This window comes from Galleria mellonella, unplaced genomic scaffold (assembly GCF_026898425.1).
Source record: "Galleria mellonella isolate WM207_F2 unplaced genomic scaffold, CSIRO_AGI_GalMel_v1 utg83, whole genome shotgun sequence".
Classification (NCBI taxonomy): domain Eukaryota; kingdom Metazoa; phylum Arthropoda; class Insecta; order Lepidoptera; family Pyralidae; genus Galleria; species Galleria mellonella.
This window is the reverse complement of record NW_026442162.1, coordinates 396,802-418,422: the sequence shown is the minus strand read 5'-3', so window position 1 is coordinate 418,422 and position 21,621 is coordinate 396,802. Positions and strand designations below refer to the sequence as shown.

Here is a 21,621-nt window from a genome sequence, read left to right as displayed (position 1 = left end):
GTGTTTATTAAACGTTTGATTTCAATTCGTGGACATCCAGAACTTTATTTAGGATAAATTCATAGTACGTTATACTAAGTCTATGGATAAATCTGATATTTTTCAACAATTCTCGTAAAAACTATATATATATATATATATATATATATATATATATATATATATATATATATATATATATATATATATATATATATATAAAAAATATCTCTTTACATGCAATTATATATATATATATATATATATATATATATATATATATATATATATATAATTGCATGTAAAGAGATATTTTTTTTTCTAATTTATGTTATATCTACATTTAATTCCAATTAACTACATTCACTTAAAATGAATTTCACTTCAAAACAAAAATAAAAAAATAAGATTTGTTTTTTGTTCATACTCCCACCAAATCAGCTTGGAGCTTATATTGTATAGGTGAGTTTCCTATTTATCTATCTCGCTAATACTTTTACATTACCAATATATATACTTTATAATCTAAGAGTGATACAGTAGTGAGAAAACTATTATTTATTGAAATGGGATAACTCCACTGACTCATATGCATCCAACTTGATGTTGAACCTGCAAAAAACAACAATATTAGACAGTACTGACAGTTTTCACCGCTCGAATGTTCTACACATTTTTTTATAGATTATAGGCACTGGGGAAAAATCTCGTAATAATTTTCAATACAGTGAAAAGTTCTAGCACAAACAACCAATGCATATGAATATCCCAATATTATACGAATGCTACGCCCCCATTATACAGTCGTACAAATAATCTCAGTAGTGGTGAATATAAAATGAAATTTAATTTTGTGATTGAATATAGCAGATATATGCTGTATTAGTTTCTATTAATAATTATAGATAAACAAACATTCACGTGGCAATCGATAGTGCACTAGCCATTTCAATATTGTAAATTTTGTTCTTAAAATGAACAAAGGAAAAACAATATTTGTTCTTGTGTTACTTTGTTAAACTCGAGTAAATTTCATAAAAAAATCACTTAGTAGTTTTCTTGTAATGCGAGAATAGACAGGAAAAGACAAATTGACATCTACCTATATACAAAATTGTGAATATACAACAAATAGTAATCTGTTGTATATTTACAATGTGTATATATATATGTAGTCTTATCAGTCTATTATGGAGTTACAGTTCATGTCTTAGACGATTGTAACCATTTGCCTTCTTGTCATATTCAGTAAGCAGAACTAGAAACTAAACTACAGAATACAGGTTATCTCACTTATCAAAGGCGGCCTGGATATCTTTGACCTTGGTGGGGTGGCACACAATGGCGAGCTTGCCCAACTTGGGGTCGAGTAAGGTCGGTAGCCACCTCGCCGCCGCCGCCTGTGCCACCGCCGGGGTTACCGCCGCAATCGCGCATATTAGGTCCCTGTAATGATAAGACCAGATTATCATTACTATAAAAGCTTTTGACAGGAAAAAAGGATTGTTAAAATACAAGTAAAAGTTATTCCAATATCTATTATACCTGTTGTATGTATCGGTGGCTTGTCCCACGAAGTTGCGTAAAGATTCTCGGACGACATTAGCGGTACACTTCTCATTCTCCACTACTTCGAACAACGCTGAGCTTTTGGCTTTCGCAAATAAACCCGCGTCAAATTCTCTGGTCGCAAGGAATACTTCCTATAACATAATGAAGTTATAAAAAATATTCTTGTAAATACGATGAGCTCGATTCTGAGGCGCTATTTCTTTAAATTTATCTTTTAAATTAAAATTTTAATTTGATATCGCAATAAAATCCTTATGCTAATCTTTAAAATTAATGTGAAGTAAAATTTTAATAGGCTTTAATAATAAATTTTGTTTATAATGATCCATAACATAATAAGTTCACGAAACTATCAAATTAAAATATTAGATTAAAAGTAAGTTAGACAAATAGCGTCTCAGAATCGACCCCAATGTTAATTAAACGTTACATAAAGTCTAGATAAACGCTAAACCCATCTATTAGTAGATTTGTTTCATCAGCACACATACATAAATAGATTCTTATATATATCTTTCACGTCTGTCACTCACTGGGGTAGGCAGAAACAATGGAACGCCAAAAATTCCGATTCAAACACACTTTCTTCGCTTCCTCCATATTCATTAATCTATTTATACACGCTAGTTACAGGTACTTTTAATTTGGCACTTGTTTTTAACGTGACATTTTTCAGTACGTTGCCTATTTGGCCCCTACTCTTTATTCGTGATCGATAAATATCTTTCCTATTTCTTCTTTTATTCATCCTCTCCAAATGGCCTAATCAACGCAACATGACCGTCTTTCAAGCCACGTTCTAAGCACACTATTTCTCACTGTTCTTTACTACAATACCATTAGTATAAACACTATAAAGATAGAAGTGATTCCACAACAATACTGTGTACGTAGCTCGTGTAGTCTTGGAGAATTAAGCTCAAAAATATCTGATAATTTTCAAAAACAATTGAACATTTTTCAATGTTTTCGATTGATTACTTAAAAAGTGCTCTACTAGCGAACTCAAAATGAAAGTAAAATTAAAAATTGAGCTGGCGGCCTTTTAAAAAGGACATGCTCTTTTATTGAAGGTCATGATGTCGTATTGGTTCGAAAATACTGCTGCTGTAAATTGATTACAAAGAGTGGTTGTGCATGGAAAAAAGTGCCTTGTAAAACGCACGATGGAGGACCGCCACTCATCCAGATGGTTGGGTTGGAACTTTAGTTTATGGCGGGTTGTATGGTGGTGAAAATCAGCAGCAAATATCAATCCGAACAATTCCTCATAGTACTACCCATGATAAATTCTGTAGAGGATGCACAGAGATGCAACATCTCTATGCAGTTTCAGTGTGTCGAGTCGGACAGTACCACTCAATTAAAATTATATCAAATTATACTCTGAACTATTTACATTATTTTTATTATACACACACTGCACAGACAATCACCAAAAATATTGCTCTTTTTTTTTATATTTATTTTAATTATTATTTTCACGATAATGGAAAGAAAATCAGTTTTTGCCTGAACAATGTTCCATCGAGTATACACCTTTTTGTATTGTTGCAGATCACACATAATAACACAATTTTATAAATCTTATGTTGTTTTATGTATTATCTATTCTTATGAACATGTTGTGTGTGATTAGTAACAAACAAATAAACGATCTATCTATCTATCATCGTGACGAAATCAACAAGAATTAGCCACAATGGTTTCCAGCTTCCACGTGGAGGTCGACCTGATAAGATATATTGCTAGCAATGGGGTTGTCAAACCCCATTACTAACAATCGCTTTCTCCCAGGAGCTGGTACTGTGGCGCTTAATCTGGATGTTTTCCATACATACTCATTATTTTAAAAAAAGTATTTAACTATGTCAATCAGTTGTCTAGAACCCAAGTTCTGCTTATATTAGCTTGGGACTAGATGGCGTTGACGTATTTAGTTGTATTAAGAAACGTTGTTTTAAATTTCATTAATAATATTAAGGTTAGAGGTAATAATACTAACGAATATCGCTTTAGTTTTGATGTAGGCGAGGAATGCGTTGGTGGCGCGGTACATCGAGTACACGAGACAGCCCTCGCTGGGCGAAGGCTTCACACTGTACCCGTACAACAGCCCGCCGCCATAGATCAATTCATATATTGGACCCTGCCGTAATGCGAATTAGATTTCAATTACATTTCAGATGATTTAAAAAAAGTACTCATTTGGATTTATACATTACATATTATATACTATAATATATACTATTATTACTTTTTTTTTAATGGATGATAATGGAATGTTATCCCCGCCTGCGCTAACAGAATACGCTGGCGGGGCACTAATGAGGGGCGATAGGTGAAAATGAAGAGGCAAGCCAGTTAGCCTATCGTGATGATAATTTGTTATGTTAACCTAACTCGCGTGCGTGGTGCCTGCGAGTTAGTTTAACATGTGCGGCCCGTCCGGCGTATGTAGTGCGTGTGGTGTGGTGGGTGCGGTACCTCGAGCTGCGTGAAGTAGTCGAGTGCGACGAGTAGCGGCGCGTGGTCGGCGAGCGCGGCGCGTGTGGTGCGTGTGGTGCGTGTGGTGTGGTGGGTGCGGTACCTCGAGCTGCGTGAAGTAGTCGAGTGCGACGAGTAGCGGCGCGTGGTCGGCGAGCGCGGCGCGTGTGGTGCGTGTGGTGCGTGTGGCGCGTGGGTGCGTGTGGTGCGTGTGGTGTCGGTGGGACGGTAGCGGCGCGTGAAGTAGTCGAGTGCGACGCGTGCGGCGCGTGGTCGGCGAGCGCGGCGCGTGTGGTGCGTGTGGTGCGTGTGCGCGCGTGATGGCGCGTGTGGTGCGTGTGGTGTGGTGGGTGCGGTACCTCGAGCTGCGTGAAGTAGTCGAGTGCGACGAGTAGCGGCGCGTGGTCGGCGAGCGCGGCGCGTGTGGTGCGTGTGGTGCGTGTGGTGCGTGTGGTGTGGTGGGTGCGGTACCTCGAGCTGCGTGAAGTAGTCGAGTGCGACGAGTAGCGGCGCGTGGTCGGCGAGCGCGGCGCGTGTGGTGCGTGTGGTGCGTGTGGTGTGGTGGATGCGGTACCTCGAGCTGCGTGAAGTAGTCGAGTGCGACGAGTAGCGGCGCGTGGTCGGCGAGCGCGGCGCGTGTGGTGCGTGTGGTGCGTGTGGTGCGTGTGGTGTGGTGGGTGCGGTACCTCGAGCTGCGTGAAGTAGTCGAGTGCGACGAGTAGCGGCGCGTGGTCGGCGAGCGCGGCGCGTGTGGTGCGTGTGGTGCGTGTGGCGCGTGTGGTGCGTGTGGTGCGTGTGGTGCGTGTGGTGTGGTGGGTGCGGTACCTCGAGCTGCGTGAAGTAGTCGAGTGCGACGAGTAGCGGCGCGTGGTCGGCGAGCGCGGCGCGTGTGGTGCGTGTGGTGCGTGTGGTGCGTGTGGTGTGGTGGGTGCGGTACCTCGAGCTGCGTGAAGTAGTCGAGTGCGACGAGTAGCGGCGCGTGGTCGGCGAGCGCGGCGCGTGTGGTGCGTGTGGTGCGTGTGGTGCGTGTGGTGTGGTGGGTGCGGTACCTCGAGCTGCGTGAAGTAGTCGAGTGCGACGAGTAGCGGCGCGTGGTCGGCGAGCGCGGCGCGTGTGGTGCGTGTGGTGCGTGTGGTGGGGTGGGTGCGGTACCTCGAGCTGCGTGAAGTAGTCGAGTGCGACGAGTAGCGGCGCGTGGTCGGCGAGCGCGGCGCGTGTGGTGCGTGTGGTGCGTGTGGTGCGTGTGGTGTGGTGGGTGCGGTACCTCGAGCTGCGTGAAGTAGTCGAGTGCGACGAGTAGCGGCGCGTGGTCGGCGAGCGCGGCGCGTGTGGTGCGTGTGGTGCGTGTGGTGCGTGTGGTGTGGTGGGTGCGGTACCTCGAGCTGCGTGAAGTAGTCGAGTGCGACGAGTAGCGGCGCGTGGTCGGCGAGCGCGGCGCCGCGCGGGCCCGGCGCCAGGCGCGCCGCGAACGACGACTCCACGCCGCCGACGCCCACCACGCACCCGCCGCCCCAGCCCGCCAGCAGCGCCGCGTCCCAGTACAGCCGCGGCCTGCCCGCACAATCACGCTATGTCATGTCCAGATTTGTATAAGGTTATACATAAATATTTAATGGCTAATTTTGATATAGTAAACAAAGTAGAAAATACTAAGGAATTTAACACAGAACACCCGCACTACTAGGACATTACTTTTACTACTAGGACTTTTGATATTACCGTAAATTAATTTGCATTTGAAATAAGTAGGTCTAATCTGATTTTTAAAACAGACAAAAATTATCTTTTAAATGATCTCATTCGTATCTAGCAAATCTCTTAATTTATAATTTAAAATTTGTTTATTTAAAAATGTAATTAAATGTAAAAGAATAGTATTCTACTTACTCAGATGGTACACTTTCATTGGTTCTGGCAAATCTCTTCCACGGCTCTGTGCTCAACTTGTATCTATCGAAATCAGCCGCGAGATGTAGCCATGCGTTTTCCGTGAGTCTTGCGTATGCCTTCTTCGCTTCATTGACAGCTGCCTCTGCTGTGTCTCCGCCAGCATTTAGCTGCTCTACAAGCTCCTTTAAGAACGTCTGCAGGCGAAGAACTGAGCACCAGTGTACATTACTATCTTTGCAATATACAGAATCTCGCAGTATGTCGTATACTATTTTAAATCCGTTTTTACATACCTATAAAATTATAATTATGTTAAATAATGGGTAACACTATCTGGGTTATAAGAATGAATAGTACTTTCTGTAATTATCAGTTAGTACTTATTTTTTAATTATTATATTTTATTTATTAGTAATTTATACTTATTTTATACACATTAAATGTATTTTTTTTATTAGAGATAGCAAATCAAACCAGATAGGATTTTTACGACGTGTTTACGATTCAAAATTACTAATTTGTTATTTTCAGTTAGGATATATAAATTTACCTGTGCGACGTCGTTGATCATCCTCTGTGTAAACACTAACAATCTCTCTTTTGTAATTTTAGCTTTGTATAGAATCTCATAGAGATGGTTCACCACCTCCTCGTAATCTTGTGGCTCGCACTGTAACAATAACAATATATTAGGCCTAGTGTACGTACAATATTTTAAAATACTGAAAACGATTAAAGGATTATAGAAAAATAAGAATAAAATTCATTTACATAGTAATTTATTATTATTATTATATCAGCGTTTAATTGTATACTGCTGATTAGGTTCAGTCTCCCTCTTGGGGGGTTTTACTAGTAGTTGCTATGCTTGGTAGGCGGATTGGCAGCCGCAGTTAGGGTTTGGAGATATTTTAAAATGGACGCTGCTGTTCATCACTTGCCCTATCTTAGTCGATTCTTACGACAGCCACAGAAAAGGAAGAGCTGACCTATTCTATGCCGGGACCACACGGCATACATTATTAAATTTACTAGCACAAAAATATTTTCGATCTTGCCACAAAAACAATTTATAGACTTAGATATAAACAGATATTAAATGTCCCTTTTACAGTAAGTCGTTTACAAATATATTTAACACCTGTCTTACGCAAGTTTTACTAAGGTAAGACCAAGTGTTTCTACTGTGAAGAAGTTGTGTTTGAATGGCTGTGATTCAGTTTGAAGGGTGGGATATGACTGAATTTACAGGGTACAGAGATATAACACCGTTTTTAGGAATGGCAACGCATGGGGGGTATCATGGGCGAAACAGTATACTCTGTTATGTCCATGGTACTGCTCAAGTCTATAGGCGACGGTTTGCCAGTCTAAGTTGCATAAAAAATTTGTGATTTTTTTTTACAAAAAACATTTCGCCGCTTGCGGCATGTCACGTAGATAACGTTACGTACATATTTATCACAAAATAAACTCACCCTAGTCTCGATCTGTATAAAATTGCCGTATTGTCCGACGGTGAAGTTGCCCGACTTGCCGAAGCCAATGTCATTGCTGAACATGACGGTGAGCTGCTCGGTGGTGGATATGACCTGCTCGTGCGGCACCAGCGTGTCGCCGCGTCGCACCGGGCACTCCGTCAGCCCGTTCAGCTGCAGCGGGATCCACTTGCGCGTACTCTGCTCCATCGACGTTGTGTCCAGGATTATACTTATCTGGAATATTGAACAGGTTTAGAATGATTTACATGATCAACGTGACTACAGTTCGTCAAGTGTGCGGTGCTCTTTAGAATGTTTAATGTCGAAAATGCATTCAGTGGGGTAACTATACCATCTAAGCCCGTGGTAAATTCATCAGATCGGGTACTTTATCTAAAAAGCTATGTTATAGTTTCATTTTTATATAATATCCCACTAAGTAAATATGCATACTTATGAACATATTTATATAATTAATGTGTCTATTTTTGGTTTTACTTACCTAAAAAACCTTACTTAAAATACCTTGTTCAAATCTTAATAATTCATGTATGTTTTGAAGTTAAAAAGTTAAATTTTGTTAAGTTCTTAAATTGTATAATGAATGTGTAAGACCCTTTTTTTTGTAAGACCAATAAAATTAAAACAATAAGTGTTAGATTTTTCTTCTGCTCACAGCCATAAACTGGAACCAAAAATGTTTTTTTTTTATTAGTTTTTTTACTTCGAATTTCCACGTGTACGAAATAACAGGCAAAAAGCTAGTAAAATAACTCACCAACAAAAAATTTTGATCAAAGAGACATTTTGCCTGTTCCACCATTTTATTGACACGCTAATGAGTGTGTAAGACCCTTCATATATTTTTGTAAGACCAATAAATAGCAGTCAAAACAATAATTTACAAAAATTTTGTCTGTCTGTATATTTTTCTCAGCAGCACGCAAAAATTACTGTAGCAAATTGCGATTTTCACAGTTGTATATCCGAAAGTATCCGCCTAGAAATGTTTTTTTTTATTAGTTTTTTTACTTCGAATTTCCACGTGTACGAAATAACAGGCAAAAAGCTAGTAAATAACTCACCAAAAAGAAATTTTGATCAAAGCTGTCTACATACCAAGCAGCTGTGCTTGCAGAACTGTTTGGTTCCATTTTTAAGAATATGAGATATGACAGTGAAAGTACCGATCACTGTAATTCAGGAACGGTTATGGCAAAAAGTGACAAATTGGATGTATATTTTTTTTATATTTATAAAAGGTCCGTTTTTTTTTTCTTATCCTACTTAGAATGGCAAACAAGCTGACGGTCCACCTGATGAATAGTGGTAACCGTCGCCTATAGACATGAGCAGTATCATTGACATAACAGAATGTACTGTTTCGCCCATGGTACCCCCCATGCTTTGCCATTCCTGAGAACTCAGGTGTTATTACTCTGTACCCAGTAAATTCACGCCATATCCCACTCTTCAAACCGAAATGCAAGCCATGCAAACACAACTGCTTCACAGTAGAAACACGAATGGGACAGAGGTACCCAAACAAACGACTTTTGTATTTGCGCAGAGTGTACTGTGAATGTTGAGGTGGTCTTGCAAGCGTTCATTAGCTCGTCATCAAGGGAGTCTTTCTGTTGATTGCTATCATTACTAATTAAAAAATGGTACACTAACATATACGAGGTTGGTGGTGAGGCTGTGCACACGAGTGTAAAGCGGCATTTCCTCGAGAGCGAAATGGGGACAAGTCTCTCCCGGAGTGCCAGCCGCTGATCGCTTGGTAGTGGAGACGGTCCCACGATGACACCGGCACCGCCGCTAGTGCGTCTTCTGGTGGACTGCGCTGAATAAACCACTTTCATCGTGATTACTGAGGTCCTACTACATACATATTACATGCTTCTCACTTTTAACGCTTGTACCCAGCAAACACATCTTTCTCGCTCTAATACTAATTTTTAGCAAATTACATGACAGAGAAAAAAAATGTTACGATTGTTATGTTTGGTAGAAACATGGTGTATAATTATTACAGTATCAAAGATAAATTTTATGTATGTATTAGAGTCATAAATCTATAGGGCAGAAATGAGTAGTGATCTCACTGACTATTTCTAAGTAATATTGTCTCCCTAGATAGGATATTGTTATTTATTATTTGAATTAACAAAATAGATAATATTCAACGAACACATAAAATACAAATATATTTCTTTTCTCATTAATACAACGCAACAAATGTAATCTATAAAAAAACACCTCAACAAATAATAGGTACTTACCTCGATGAATTCCATAGCTTCTTGCAACAGCTTGGCTTTCTCTGCTAAGCCGCTTTCACCGAGATCTCTTATTTGTTCTTCTATTCTATTCTTCTCGTCTTTTTCCATTCTAAATTTTAAATAATACTTTTATTTATTAAGATAAATTATATAACTGTATCGTTACATTTATTGTCTTGCTTATTTCCTATAGCGTCGGACTGGCCATATAGTCGAGATGGCATTTGCCATCCGGGCCCCAAACTGCGTGCGTAACCCCTCATAGCCCTGGCTTGCGGGGCTTGTGGTGCCGCTACCAACTGGTGCAACTACTATCATCTAGTCTCGGGCCCCGGGCTTGTGGTCAGCCATCCGGGCCCTTTTAGCCCAGTCCGACCCTGATTCCCTATATTGTGTAATGCAAATAAAGTATACTCATTCGTACATAAATTCTAAGACTAAGTGCCTAAAACTGCGTTACAAATATCATCGAATTAAATTGAATGCTAAAAATTAAAGAACCCTAAAATCATCATACAGGGTGAAATTGAAATTAATAGCATCGTTCCTAAGAAGTATTCTAGCAGTTAAATTGAACATTTTCTCCAAAGAAATATAGTTTGAAAACAATAATAATTTTTAGTTTGCCATGTTGACACCACGCATGGAATAATATAATAAAAAAAAAAAAAACAAATTTGACATTTCAACAAGCCATGTTAATATGGAAAGTATATTCTAACAACATTTCTTTGTAATGTTTGTACAAATTCATTAGTAGAGCACTCTCTTGTAAGAATGCTAATGCTTTAAGGGGTTATATACAGTTAATTTTTTCAAAAAATCGATTTTTTTTTTATTTTTTTTTCTGATTCTACATATATTCAAGAATACACACAAGAAATTTCAAATCGATCCGGCAAATATTTTCGAAGTTACACGCATATTTGTAACGACGTCTCGGAGCGCTTGGGAGTATAAGGCCATAGCGGCATCGACTACCTGAGCGCTGTCCCTTTCATGCATCTGTCTATTGTAAGCATTCCCCTTCTAAAGTGTTTAGATGTGTAAATCAACAGTGTGATTATTTTATTTTATACCTGAAAAGTGAGTTTATATTTTTTCGACCCTAAAGTGGAACATATTTAAGAGTGGTAGTCAGTATACGGAGCCAAGCCAAGCTGTAAACTTGTGAGATCGTTTATTTTTTTGTGTGTAATTTCCAGTGAAAATGAAGTCTTCCCGAATAATGAGAAAATCTCATAATGTACGTAAGTCGAGAGTAAAAAAACGTAAAAATGTTTTCAACCCAAAAACAGCTGAAACAGATGAAAGGAGTTTCAGTGCCTCGGCGAAAAAATTTAAAGAGCAAGAGGAAATCTCCGTCACACGTGATCCGTCTGTTGAGTATCGCATACTAAACTTCATTACTGTTTTTGCAGCAATTGCTGAATATGTAAAGTGTAAAGTCTGTGACGGAGATGTCAAGTTTCAAACAACTTCTGAACGAGGACTTGGTTTTCAAATAGTTGTGCTGTGTGATAAGTGTGCCGACCGTAGCGTAAATTCTAGTCCGTTCGTCACGCATTCTTATGAAATAAATCGACGATTTTTATTTGTCATTAATGAGAGTTCTCGGATTAGGATTGAAAGGTTCAGCAAAATTTTGTGGATTAATGGACATGCGAGCTTTTATATCACAGCCAACTTATGATTTGATAATAAATAACATTCACTCCAGTGTAAAAATAGCCACTGAAAAACTTTTTGCACAGGCTTGTACCGAAGAGAAAATTTGACTTCCGATAATCAAGGTAACGAACATTCAACAGAATTAACTGTATCTGGTGATGGCACATGGAAAAAGCGAGGGTATACTTCCTTGTACGGTGTGACCTCTTTGATTGGATATTATTCAGGTAAAATAATAGATATAGTTGTTAAAAGTGCCTACTGTAAACTGTGTGAAACCTGGAAGAAGAAACTTGATACAGAAGAGTATAATGAATGGTACGAAGAACATAAAAATACTTGCACTGCAAATCATGCTGGTTCCTCAAAAATGGAAGTTGATTCAGTCGTTGAAATGTTCAAACGTTCATTGGAAAAACTCGGAGTCATCTATAAAAATTATATCGGAGACGGTAATTCCAAAACGTACTCGGGAATTTTAAAAGTTAAACCTTATGGTGATGAGGAAGTTGTAAAGAAAGAATGTATTGGACATGTACAGAAACGAATGGGTACGAGACTTCGAGATTGTGTAAAAAAAATGTTGAGACTGTTGAGAATGCGAAAGGAAAAAAAATACAAAAGAAAACTCTCGGTGGAAAAGGAAAACTCACTGGAAAGATGATCGATAAGTTAACAGTTTACTATGGCTTAGCAATACGTAGAAATTGTGATTCCATTGAGAAAATGTATAATGCTATCTGGGCCACATATTATCACTATTGTTCATCTGACCAAAAACCTCAGCACGACAACTGTCCGAGAACCAGACTCATGGTGCAGCTGGCAGATTCATTGCTGCTGCCAATGAAGTATCTACTTTCGAACATGATTATGAGCCACTACCTGATGATGTTGCTGAAGCTATACGTCCGATCACCGCCCAACAAACAATTATAGACCTCAGCAATAAAAGTTTATTGGAAAGATGTGTCGGTGGTTTTAACCAAAACAACAACGAGAGTTATAATCAACTGATTTGGAAAATCTCTCCCAAAATTGTTCCGGCAGGCTCGAAAACTGTAGAAACCGCTGCATACATAGCTGCTGGCGTCTTTAATGAAGGAATGGCTATTATTATATTATATGAATGCAATAGGAATTACACACTTGGACCCAACGCACATTTATATGCCGAAAAAGAAGATGAGCAGCGCGTGAACATCTCCGACCGCAGAGCGCGCGATAGCACCCGAGATGGAAGAATGGCTCGCAGACAACATCAGCTCGAGTTATTGGAATAATGAATCAAAAAGGTCTCTTATATGGGCCTGGAATAGATGACACCATGTAAGTTGAAAAAAAAAAATTTTTATCCCATGTAAAGTGCACTCAAAACTTTAAACGCGTTTTTCTCGAAATGGTGTTTTCAAAGTCGGTGACCACTGTAACTCGAAAACGGTTTCTCCGATTCGTCTAAAATTTTGATACAAGCTTCTTAAATATATTTTTCAGTTATTAATCGAAGCTTTTATTTTTCCAATAAAAACTTCGATTTTTTATAAACAATTTAAAGTTGAAATTTTGGTGAAAAATCGACTTTTTTTTTTTTTTGAGAAGGCGCCATTTTGACAAAAAAACACATTTTTTTTTGCTTATTCCATCGATTAATAATTGAATTTAACATTACTTTAACTAAATCTTTTTATTTTTTTAATTTCAGATGATCCAGTTCAGAGATAGAGTGGTCACCGCAAGACGTCTTTTTTTAGAGGACCTCCTGGAGATCGGCTGTAGCTCTTCTCCAGAGAAATATTTTTACTAATAATAAGCACTAAAATGTTGTTGAATAATACCATAATAAGTATGTAAACTTTTGGAATCAATAAATTTTAACGGCTTCTCAAAAAAAATTCCTAAAAATTCGCTTTTTTTCGACCCATTAACTGTATATAACCCCTTAAGAAAAACATGTGCCAATTTGGTTTTCCTTACAGTTAAAATATAACGCTAATGATTTCGATTTCACTCTCTACAGTATGTAATCTTACTTGACTTGTAGCTCAACACTGGGCGAACTGATAATCGTGATGACGTCATCGGTGAAATATTTCTGCAGTAAAGCAAGCCAGTAGTCGCTATTCTCCTCCAAAAGTTCTGCCAGTACTTTTTGAGGATTCATTCGTGCATAGAACTGCAAGATGGCTTTAGAACATTTAGACATCTTTTCTATATACAGGGTGAAATCGAAATAATTAGGATCTTTATCAGAGAGTTTTACTAATGAAACTTAATATTTTGTCCTATATTTCTTTAAAAAATAGGTAATTGTTTTTTTTTTATTATTATTACTGAACACTAATAGTTATAATTTCACTCTGTATACAAAAGTATCCTGTAGGAGTTCGTTAACGTCCGTTGCCGGGGGTTTTTCGGAATTTTTTTTTACAACACAGGGTGCAAACGAGCATGCGGCTCACCTGATGGTAAGTGACTACCGCCGCCCATGATCACCCACAACACCAGCGGCATTGCAGGTGTGCTGCCGGCCTTTTAGAAAGGAATATGCTCTTTTCTTGAAGGTTATGTTGCCGTATCGGTTCAGAAATACTGCTGCTGGAAGTTGATTCCAAAGAATACATTCTTATTGCACTTTTACGTTATATATGGGACTCTCGTGTTTTAAATATATCTTTTATATATTTGATGATGGTTGTAATTAAAAATTACAACGTTATTACAAAGCGTATGAGGTTTTTTTTTAAAGTGACATCAGTTTCGTTAAGTTTGGAAGCTATTGCGCGTTGCTTACGCATCGTACATAGGGGGGCAGGTGGATATTAGACTTATTTCTATTTAATTTTTTTCTCAAACATGCTTGGAAATGTGAACATTATTTTGACAATCTTCTTAGAGATAAATCAAAATTGCCGTACTGGACAGATACATGCGGGCAGCGGCCGGCAAAAGTTGTATGAAAATCCATATCTGTCGTGTTTTGCGGCCAGATAAATTACTATGTAAGCTCATATCTGTCCTGTATTTTAAAAATGGAATGACCTTTTACTTCGAAATATGGCTACCAAGGAGGTAACTAATAAAAGGTTTTATTTAAAATTCGAACTGGCTTGCAAATAGAAAGCTGTTTATCGAAAAAAAAAACAAGGGAACATTATGGCGCGTGAAAAATTATTAGTTCGTTATTCGTCATTAAACTTAAAAAGTAAAATTGTGTTTTTGATTTCCGCGCATTGTTTGAGAAAAGTACTTTAATTATATTGATGGACTCATATGTTGCCTAATGTCGGCCTACATTTGCACGTTCGTCCATCAATGCCTCAGTTGCTGGCCGTTGCAGTAATATACTATTACTTTATAGTATGATTTTGCTTTGCTTATTTTATTCATATACTACAATTTATTTATAGGTATAAGCGTATAAGGGTTTAAAGGTTTTTTTAATGGATGATAATAGAACGGTAATCCCGTCTGCACTAACGCTATACGCTGGCAGTGCACCAGTGAGGGTTAATAGGTGAGAATGAAAAGGCAGATCAGTTAGCCTATTGTGATGAGTGCTCCTGGAATTCAGCACAATTGTTTTTCATGGAGGGCATGGTGAGGTCGACCTGATAGGGTATATTATTTGCTAGCAATAGGGCTAGTATTCCAAATTACTAACAATCGCTTTTCCGCTAGCGTGTAAGGGTTGCCATGGGCATCAAAATGTATTCTTTGATATTCAAGGTGCCCTTCATGTCTATAGGCATACTTGAACAGCCCTCCTGTTTGACTGTGCCTATTAGGGGGGAAGGTTTGTTAGTAATGGGGAAGTTAGTCCCCTTTTCTATCAATATACCCTATCAGGTCGACCTCCACGCGGTTCCTCTTGGAAACTATCGTGACTAATTTATCGTTAAATGCGTCACTGATAATGACCTACCTTTTCATCCTCATCTATTACCTCTCACTTGTACCACGCCAGTATATACCGATAGAGTAGGCAGGGTTACCATGCCGTTTTCACTCATTAAAAAAAACAGGAGGGTCATCAGCTTAGTCATTGCCAATTTCATAAAACCATCATGCAGTCAGTGAATAATACTAAATTGTTATATATTACTCACATCCTGTTCATTCTGCGAATACAGAGCGACTCCAATACACCTGGACGCAACAGCGTAGTGCGGGTCAGACTCGAGGCTGGCGAGCGCCTCCCGCAGCTGCTTCCGGACGAGCCGCCGGAGCCGCTGCATGTCCAGCGGCTCGCTGCCGTCGCACACGCTCCGCAAGCAGCTGCGCGCCTCGTCGCGAGCCACTTCCAGCTTATCGATGGGCACATTGTCCAGCTCGATCTTGATCAGGGACGCTATGTTTTCGGTTAGATCGTACGAGACCTGCGTATATAAGTATATTAAATTGTCATATTTTTAAACATATAATATCAGATGAACAGATGGAGTAAAAAGATGATAACACATCTTCATCATATCTAACGTTAACTAGCCACTGCTGAACATAGGTCTTCCTATATTGGAGGATTTTGCCAGTAGTTGCCAAGCTTGGCAGGCGGGTTGGCCACCGCAATTAGGCTTTAGTAACGCTGCTGCCCATCCCACGATCATTTAGTTCCCTTAATCGCCTCTTATGACACGAAAAAGAATGGGTGGTCGATTCTATGTCAGGACCGGGATAATTAAATATATTATCGTCTATTGGATGAAAAATCAAGATTCTGATTTTTTTATTTTTAGTATTCTGAAACAAACAGTTCGTTCATTAGAAATCTAATATTGGTTCGCCGCGCGAACAATGACTAATATGGAAGGTAGTAGAATTTCTATTAATAATATTAGTCAATCCGTTTGCTCGCATACTAATGGCAGCAAAATTAAACAAAATAATTCTAATCGACTAACCAGTAATTTTTTTATGCCATTAAGGTGGCAAACAAGCATAAAGCCCATTTCATGTTAAACGAACACTTAGCCTATGGACGCCTGCAAAACTAGGGGTGTCACGTACGCGTTGTCAACCCTGAAGAAACCTTAATATATCCTTTTTGAAAAACCCGACACTGTAATCTCTTGAGAAAGAGCAGACTCTCTTGGCAGGGAGCTCATTCCACAGCCTGAAGGTTCGTGGGAGAAAATTTCTTTGACACCGTACTGTTCGTGGCCATTTAGATTCAAGTGTCTGAGGATGAATTGCGGTGCGATGATAAAAGTTGACTGTAGGTATCATTTCAAACAATTACTCAGAATACAATCCATTATACAAGCGATAAAACACAAGGGCAGGCAAAGTATCACCTTAGACTTTAGGACTCGATACCGCTTGTGAACCAAACTCACAATTTCGTCGTGATCGTCAGCAATTTTCATAGACCATCTTTGAACTGAGTCAAGAGGACCAAGCTGGTATCCAGGTGCTCTGGCCCACATATCGTCATAGTCGTAGAATACTGACGGATCTGACGAAGATTACATATAAAGATCTGTCACTATTCTACGACTATGACGATATAAGAGCAGTACTTCATGAGGGCCAGACTTGCGACTTGTACAAGAATAGTCTTTGTCTCGGGGTGAAATACCATTTCGTTCTATTGAGCACCCCGAGCTTTTTGGACGCCAGCATGACCCTATCTTCTAGATGACTTTAGAACTACAGTGAGATGATAATGGATGTGTTCTCAAATTGCGGAGCTACAGTAAATGGGTATTTTTTTAGCGGTGAACATTTGTCTTTTGGGTTAAACTAGACTAAGTTTAGTTGCAATTGGAGATTCCAACAAGATTACTTTTGATTTCAGACATAAGTTGTTCGCAGTTAGTCTCCATAGCGAAGGTTATTTGCACGGCTCTTGTAGTTTACATCCCCAGTTTTGTCACCCGCATAACAATGAATGTCAACTGTAGCCAGCAAATCATTAATGTGCAGTAAAAACAACATTGGGGACAACGCAGTCTTGTGGAACGTCGGCATTAATGTCGGAGCTACTATCATCAATCACGTTTTTAATGTATCTGCCGGACAGAAAGCTGGCGTGAGTTTGGGAGGCTGTGAGTCCGTATAAAGGCAATTTCGACAGAAGACTATTATACCAGATCCGATCGATAGCCGTTGCAATATCTAGACCAACCGCCAACGCTAGCGGTGTGTGAGGTATACTAGATGATCACCAGTTGAACAATGTTGATGAAAATCGTATTGGTGATCGCTGATCCTCTAGGTAGTAACGTATGCGTAATATGCTTTATGAAAGTGGTTGGAGTAAGATATGACTTATCTTTGCATGAGTATGTTTTTTTTTTTTGATGAGTGAAAATGGAATGGTAACCCCGCCTGCGCTAACGGATTACGCTGACGGAGCACCAGTGAATATAGAATGAAAACAGGCCAGTTAGCATCAGGAAGTACCATGATAGTTTCCATGTTTGTATTCTAGCAATGGGATTCTCAGTCTCATCACTAACAATCCCTTCCCCCCGATGAGTATGTTTGTATTGATCTGGGTGTTTTTCTTTGTAAATACATATCTGTATATATATATTTTTTATAAATAATAATAATATACATACAGTATCATCTAATAGTCTAGTGTTATTTGTTTAATCAATGCCAACTATCGCACAGTGAGTCACGAGCACATCTAATAGGCAATCGGTTTCATTGTTCCTTAATCAGTGAGCGCTGCAGCAATAGAATATCACAAATGAGAATATTATAGAATCGTACGTCTCCGGCGAGCGCGTGCTCCCGCTCGACGAGGCGGCGCTGCAGCGGCGCGGCGGCCGTGTCGCACAGGTAGCGCAGCAGCAGCGCGCAGCCCGTCAGCTCGCGCTGCGACTGCGGCGCCGCCAGCACCGGCCCGCGCCACCCGAACACCACCTGCGGCACGCCGCACCACGTGTCTTATGCATCCACTGTTACCACTGCCAGTCAATACAAGGCTCGCATATATGCAAATATTTCGCAAGACATATTAGAATTCAATGTGGATATATAGGCACGATGTACATGACCAGTAATAGTTTACAAAATATTATCACATAAAAAATATATTTTTGCACTTTGAGCCCCATATGACTATATCAATTTAAAAAGATAATAAATTATCTTTAAAAAATTAAAAACCTGTCCACAGTCTTCGGTGTCAGCTGGCCACTGCTCCTTGTACTCCTCAAACTTAGGCAGAGGTGGGATTGTCTGCCATGGCTTCACCCACTCTTCCAGTGGTTCTTCCTTTCTCTGTTACGAAAATATAGTAAAATTTATTGCAAGTTATTGACTTTGTATTGTGGCATCAAATTTAAAATATGACATCAGTTTATATCTGAAATAAAATTAATTATTAATATTAATTTGATTTTATGTAAGAATTTCATTGTCGACCTGTGAAACTTTTCATCAGTACAATGGAATAAGTTGACTTATGGACACTTGCATATATAAGGGCAGAATATTTAGCCATATCTGCTATTACTATACTTTGGTAAGGCCAAAAATAAATAATAAGGTTTGGGCATATATGACGAAGTGTGATCGTAGATAAAAAATGAGAGTCGACATTTTTTTTGTTGTTTTAGAAACAATAACAGCTTTCGAAGTAAAAATTAACATTCATCTGTTAATAGGGCATACATAGTGCCAATAATAAAAGGAAAACAGGAAAAAATATTGAATAAAACATACCTGGTTTATGATATCATCCTCGACTGTAGTTAATGCGTTAAACACGTCATCTGCTGCAATTTTTCCTGTTAGTATGATTGTCAGATTTTCAGCACGATAAAACTTTTTGTGGAAATCTCTTACCTATAAAATGATACGTACTAATTACTTACTACGAACAATAAAGGAAGACAATATATTAAATATGAAGCTACAGGCAATAAAAACACAAAAATGTGGAGAAAAGAATGATATGGTGTTCAGCTTGCGTTGCTTGGCATGCAGATTGTATGACACCAATAAAAAGTTTATATTTAATTCTAATTCTAAGAGACATAAATATATAAAAAAGATCAAAATATAAAATAAAAGAATAGTAAAACATTGTCAACATACTTTACCATTATCAGTAGAGGTCCTCAAGTTGGCCACAATGCCTCCAGTTTCATATGAGTATCCACTATTTGGATACATAGCTTGCTGTAATCGTAGTTCACATCTATATAAAGGATAATAAAAAATAAACAAAACTGGATTATTCTAAAAAGGGGTCATAAGCTAAATTTAATTAGAAACTACTGAAAAATATTTTTTTTAATACTTCTGTATCTTTATATAAACTAATATTATAAAGAGGAAAGATTTGATTTTTATATTTGTAATGAATAAACTTAAAATAATATTTAACCAACTTTAAAAATTGTTTCACCTATAGAAAGTTAATATAGCTTTCTGTATTCTATTAAAAAATAAACTGGAGAGAAGCCAGTGTGAGTCACTAATGCCATATATTTTTGTAAAATATGGTCAATAAAGAATAAATAATGTGTCACCATTTTCTTAAAGATATGATAAAAGATAATTAAAGGAATAAAGCTCAATAATGAATAGGTAGGGAAATAATCTAATCCTAAAATTAGACACAGGAAACAATAGAGAAGTATGTTTTCATTTTTATACATAGAAAATAGGAAAAAAGATTTTTTAAGAAAACAATTGAAGCCCATTTGTAACTAATATTGATGATTAAAACAACTGTGCATCATCTAACTATATAAACAAAGTACATAATACTAATGACTTTTATTATCAAAATGATAAAAAATGAGAATTATAAAATATACCTCTGATTTACTGTATTTTCCTTGTCCTGCATTTCACAGTACACAACTCCACCATCTTCCCCATCACCATCAATGTGATGAACTTCAGTGATGAACCCCTGATCAGTGAGTGTAGGCCTCAATATGTGGTCTAAGTATATCGGTAACAGTGTCAACATACCCTCATCACCAACAGTGTATATAGTGTAACAAGTGTGGTCAGTTTCTGTCCATGCATTAATCCCATGTGCCATGCATCGGTTGGCCAGCAGGTTCAATACTCCTTTATAGGGGTATCGCTTAGACCCAAGAAAAATGAGATGTTCCAATGTATGTGGCAATCCATCATCATCATGTGCCTCCGTTGCTAAATATCAGACACAAATATTACTCAATTTAGTAATAAATAATTATAGAACTATTAAAAAACCAACTTTAATAATAGTACAATAATGTAATATTTTTTTTTATATAACTTAGAATGGCAAATAAGCTGAAGGAAAGTGGTACCCGACGCCTATAGACATAATTTATTTTTAAATTAATATTTTTATTTCATTGTTGTTAATAAATAATTTATATTGATTTAAAGATGTGTAGTTGATCAACTAGACTGTAACAAATTTGATATTTTTGTGAGATTGTTTTAATGGAGATTAAAGACACTTAAATGAATTTTATAATAAATTTACACTTGTTCCATCAATAATTCTGGTGTATTATCAAACTAAAATTATAGGGATAAGGAAAATTGTATTATTATTATTTACAAAATTCACATTTACACTCTTAGGGAAGGGAGAGGGAAAACTAATCATTATTATTATTATATTATTTTTATTCTGTAGTCTTGATAATATTAAAATTATTAATTTTTTTTAATTGGCATATTCAGAGATTAATTTCATACTTGTAATAAATTAAGGTATATAATAATAAACTTACCAAGACAGAAAAAGACATTCACAAGAGGACCCTCCACCTCGGCAATGATTATGGTTAGACCAGTTTTTTCAGATACATATTTGTTTACGGGAATAACATCTGTAGCCTTTGTTGATGTTATTAATTTGAAATGAGACATTGCCTCAAAGAAGTATCTGTACAATTCTACGGTATAATTCTAATAATAGAAATAAACAAACAAAAACTAAGAAATAAAATTAGCTACTTGACAGCCGGTAGTGATGCGCGTAATCGGTTATAAACATAATCGTCTTTTGTGTTGCAATTTTTATAATTAACTTCCGACCCGCCGAGAATCGCACGAGTAGATGGTAAATAATATATAGCCTATATTACTCGCTATTAATGTAGTTTTATATAGGTGAAAGAATTTTTAAACAATCAAACATATTTATACCACTGAGGTGGCAAACAAGTATACGGCCCACCTGATGGTAAATGGTTAGTTATATACCTAGTATAGAACTGTTCATCATTTTGCTTTATCATGCACCTTATCCCAATAATTATTTGGGGTCAGTATAATATGTT

General features: G+C 37.9%; 1 protein-coding gene across 1 annotated transcript; it reads right to left on the bottom strand.

The window, feature by feature from the left end:
* Positions 1-272: 272 nt before the first annotated feature.
* On the bottom strand, positions 273-21,352 carry LOC113516736 (uncharacterized protein C05D11.1-like). Its single transcript, XM_052901884.1, is given in 19 exon segments — positions 273-591; positions 1,273-1,425; positions 1,525-1,682; positions 3,557-3,700; positions 5,415-5,589; positions 5,926-6,221; positions 6,479-6,598; positions 7,407-7,643; positions 9,087-9,174; positions 9,176-9,255; positions 9,695-9,803; positions 13,396-13,538; positions 15,472-15,741; positions 18,086-18,238; positions 18,485-18,598; positions 19,043-19,165; positions 19,418-19,520; positions 20,146-20,491; positions 21,070-21,352. Coding segments are annotated over 19 exon segments (3,009 nt in total). The 5' UTR covers positions 21,209-21,352; the 3' UTR covers positions 273-533.
* Positions 21,353-21,621: the final 269 nt, after the last annotated feature.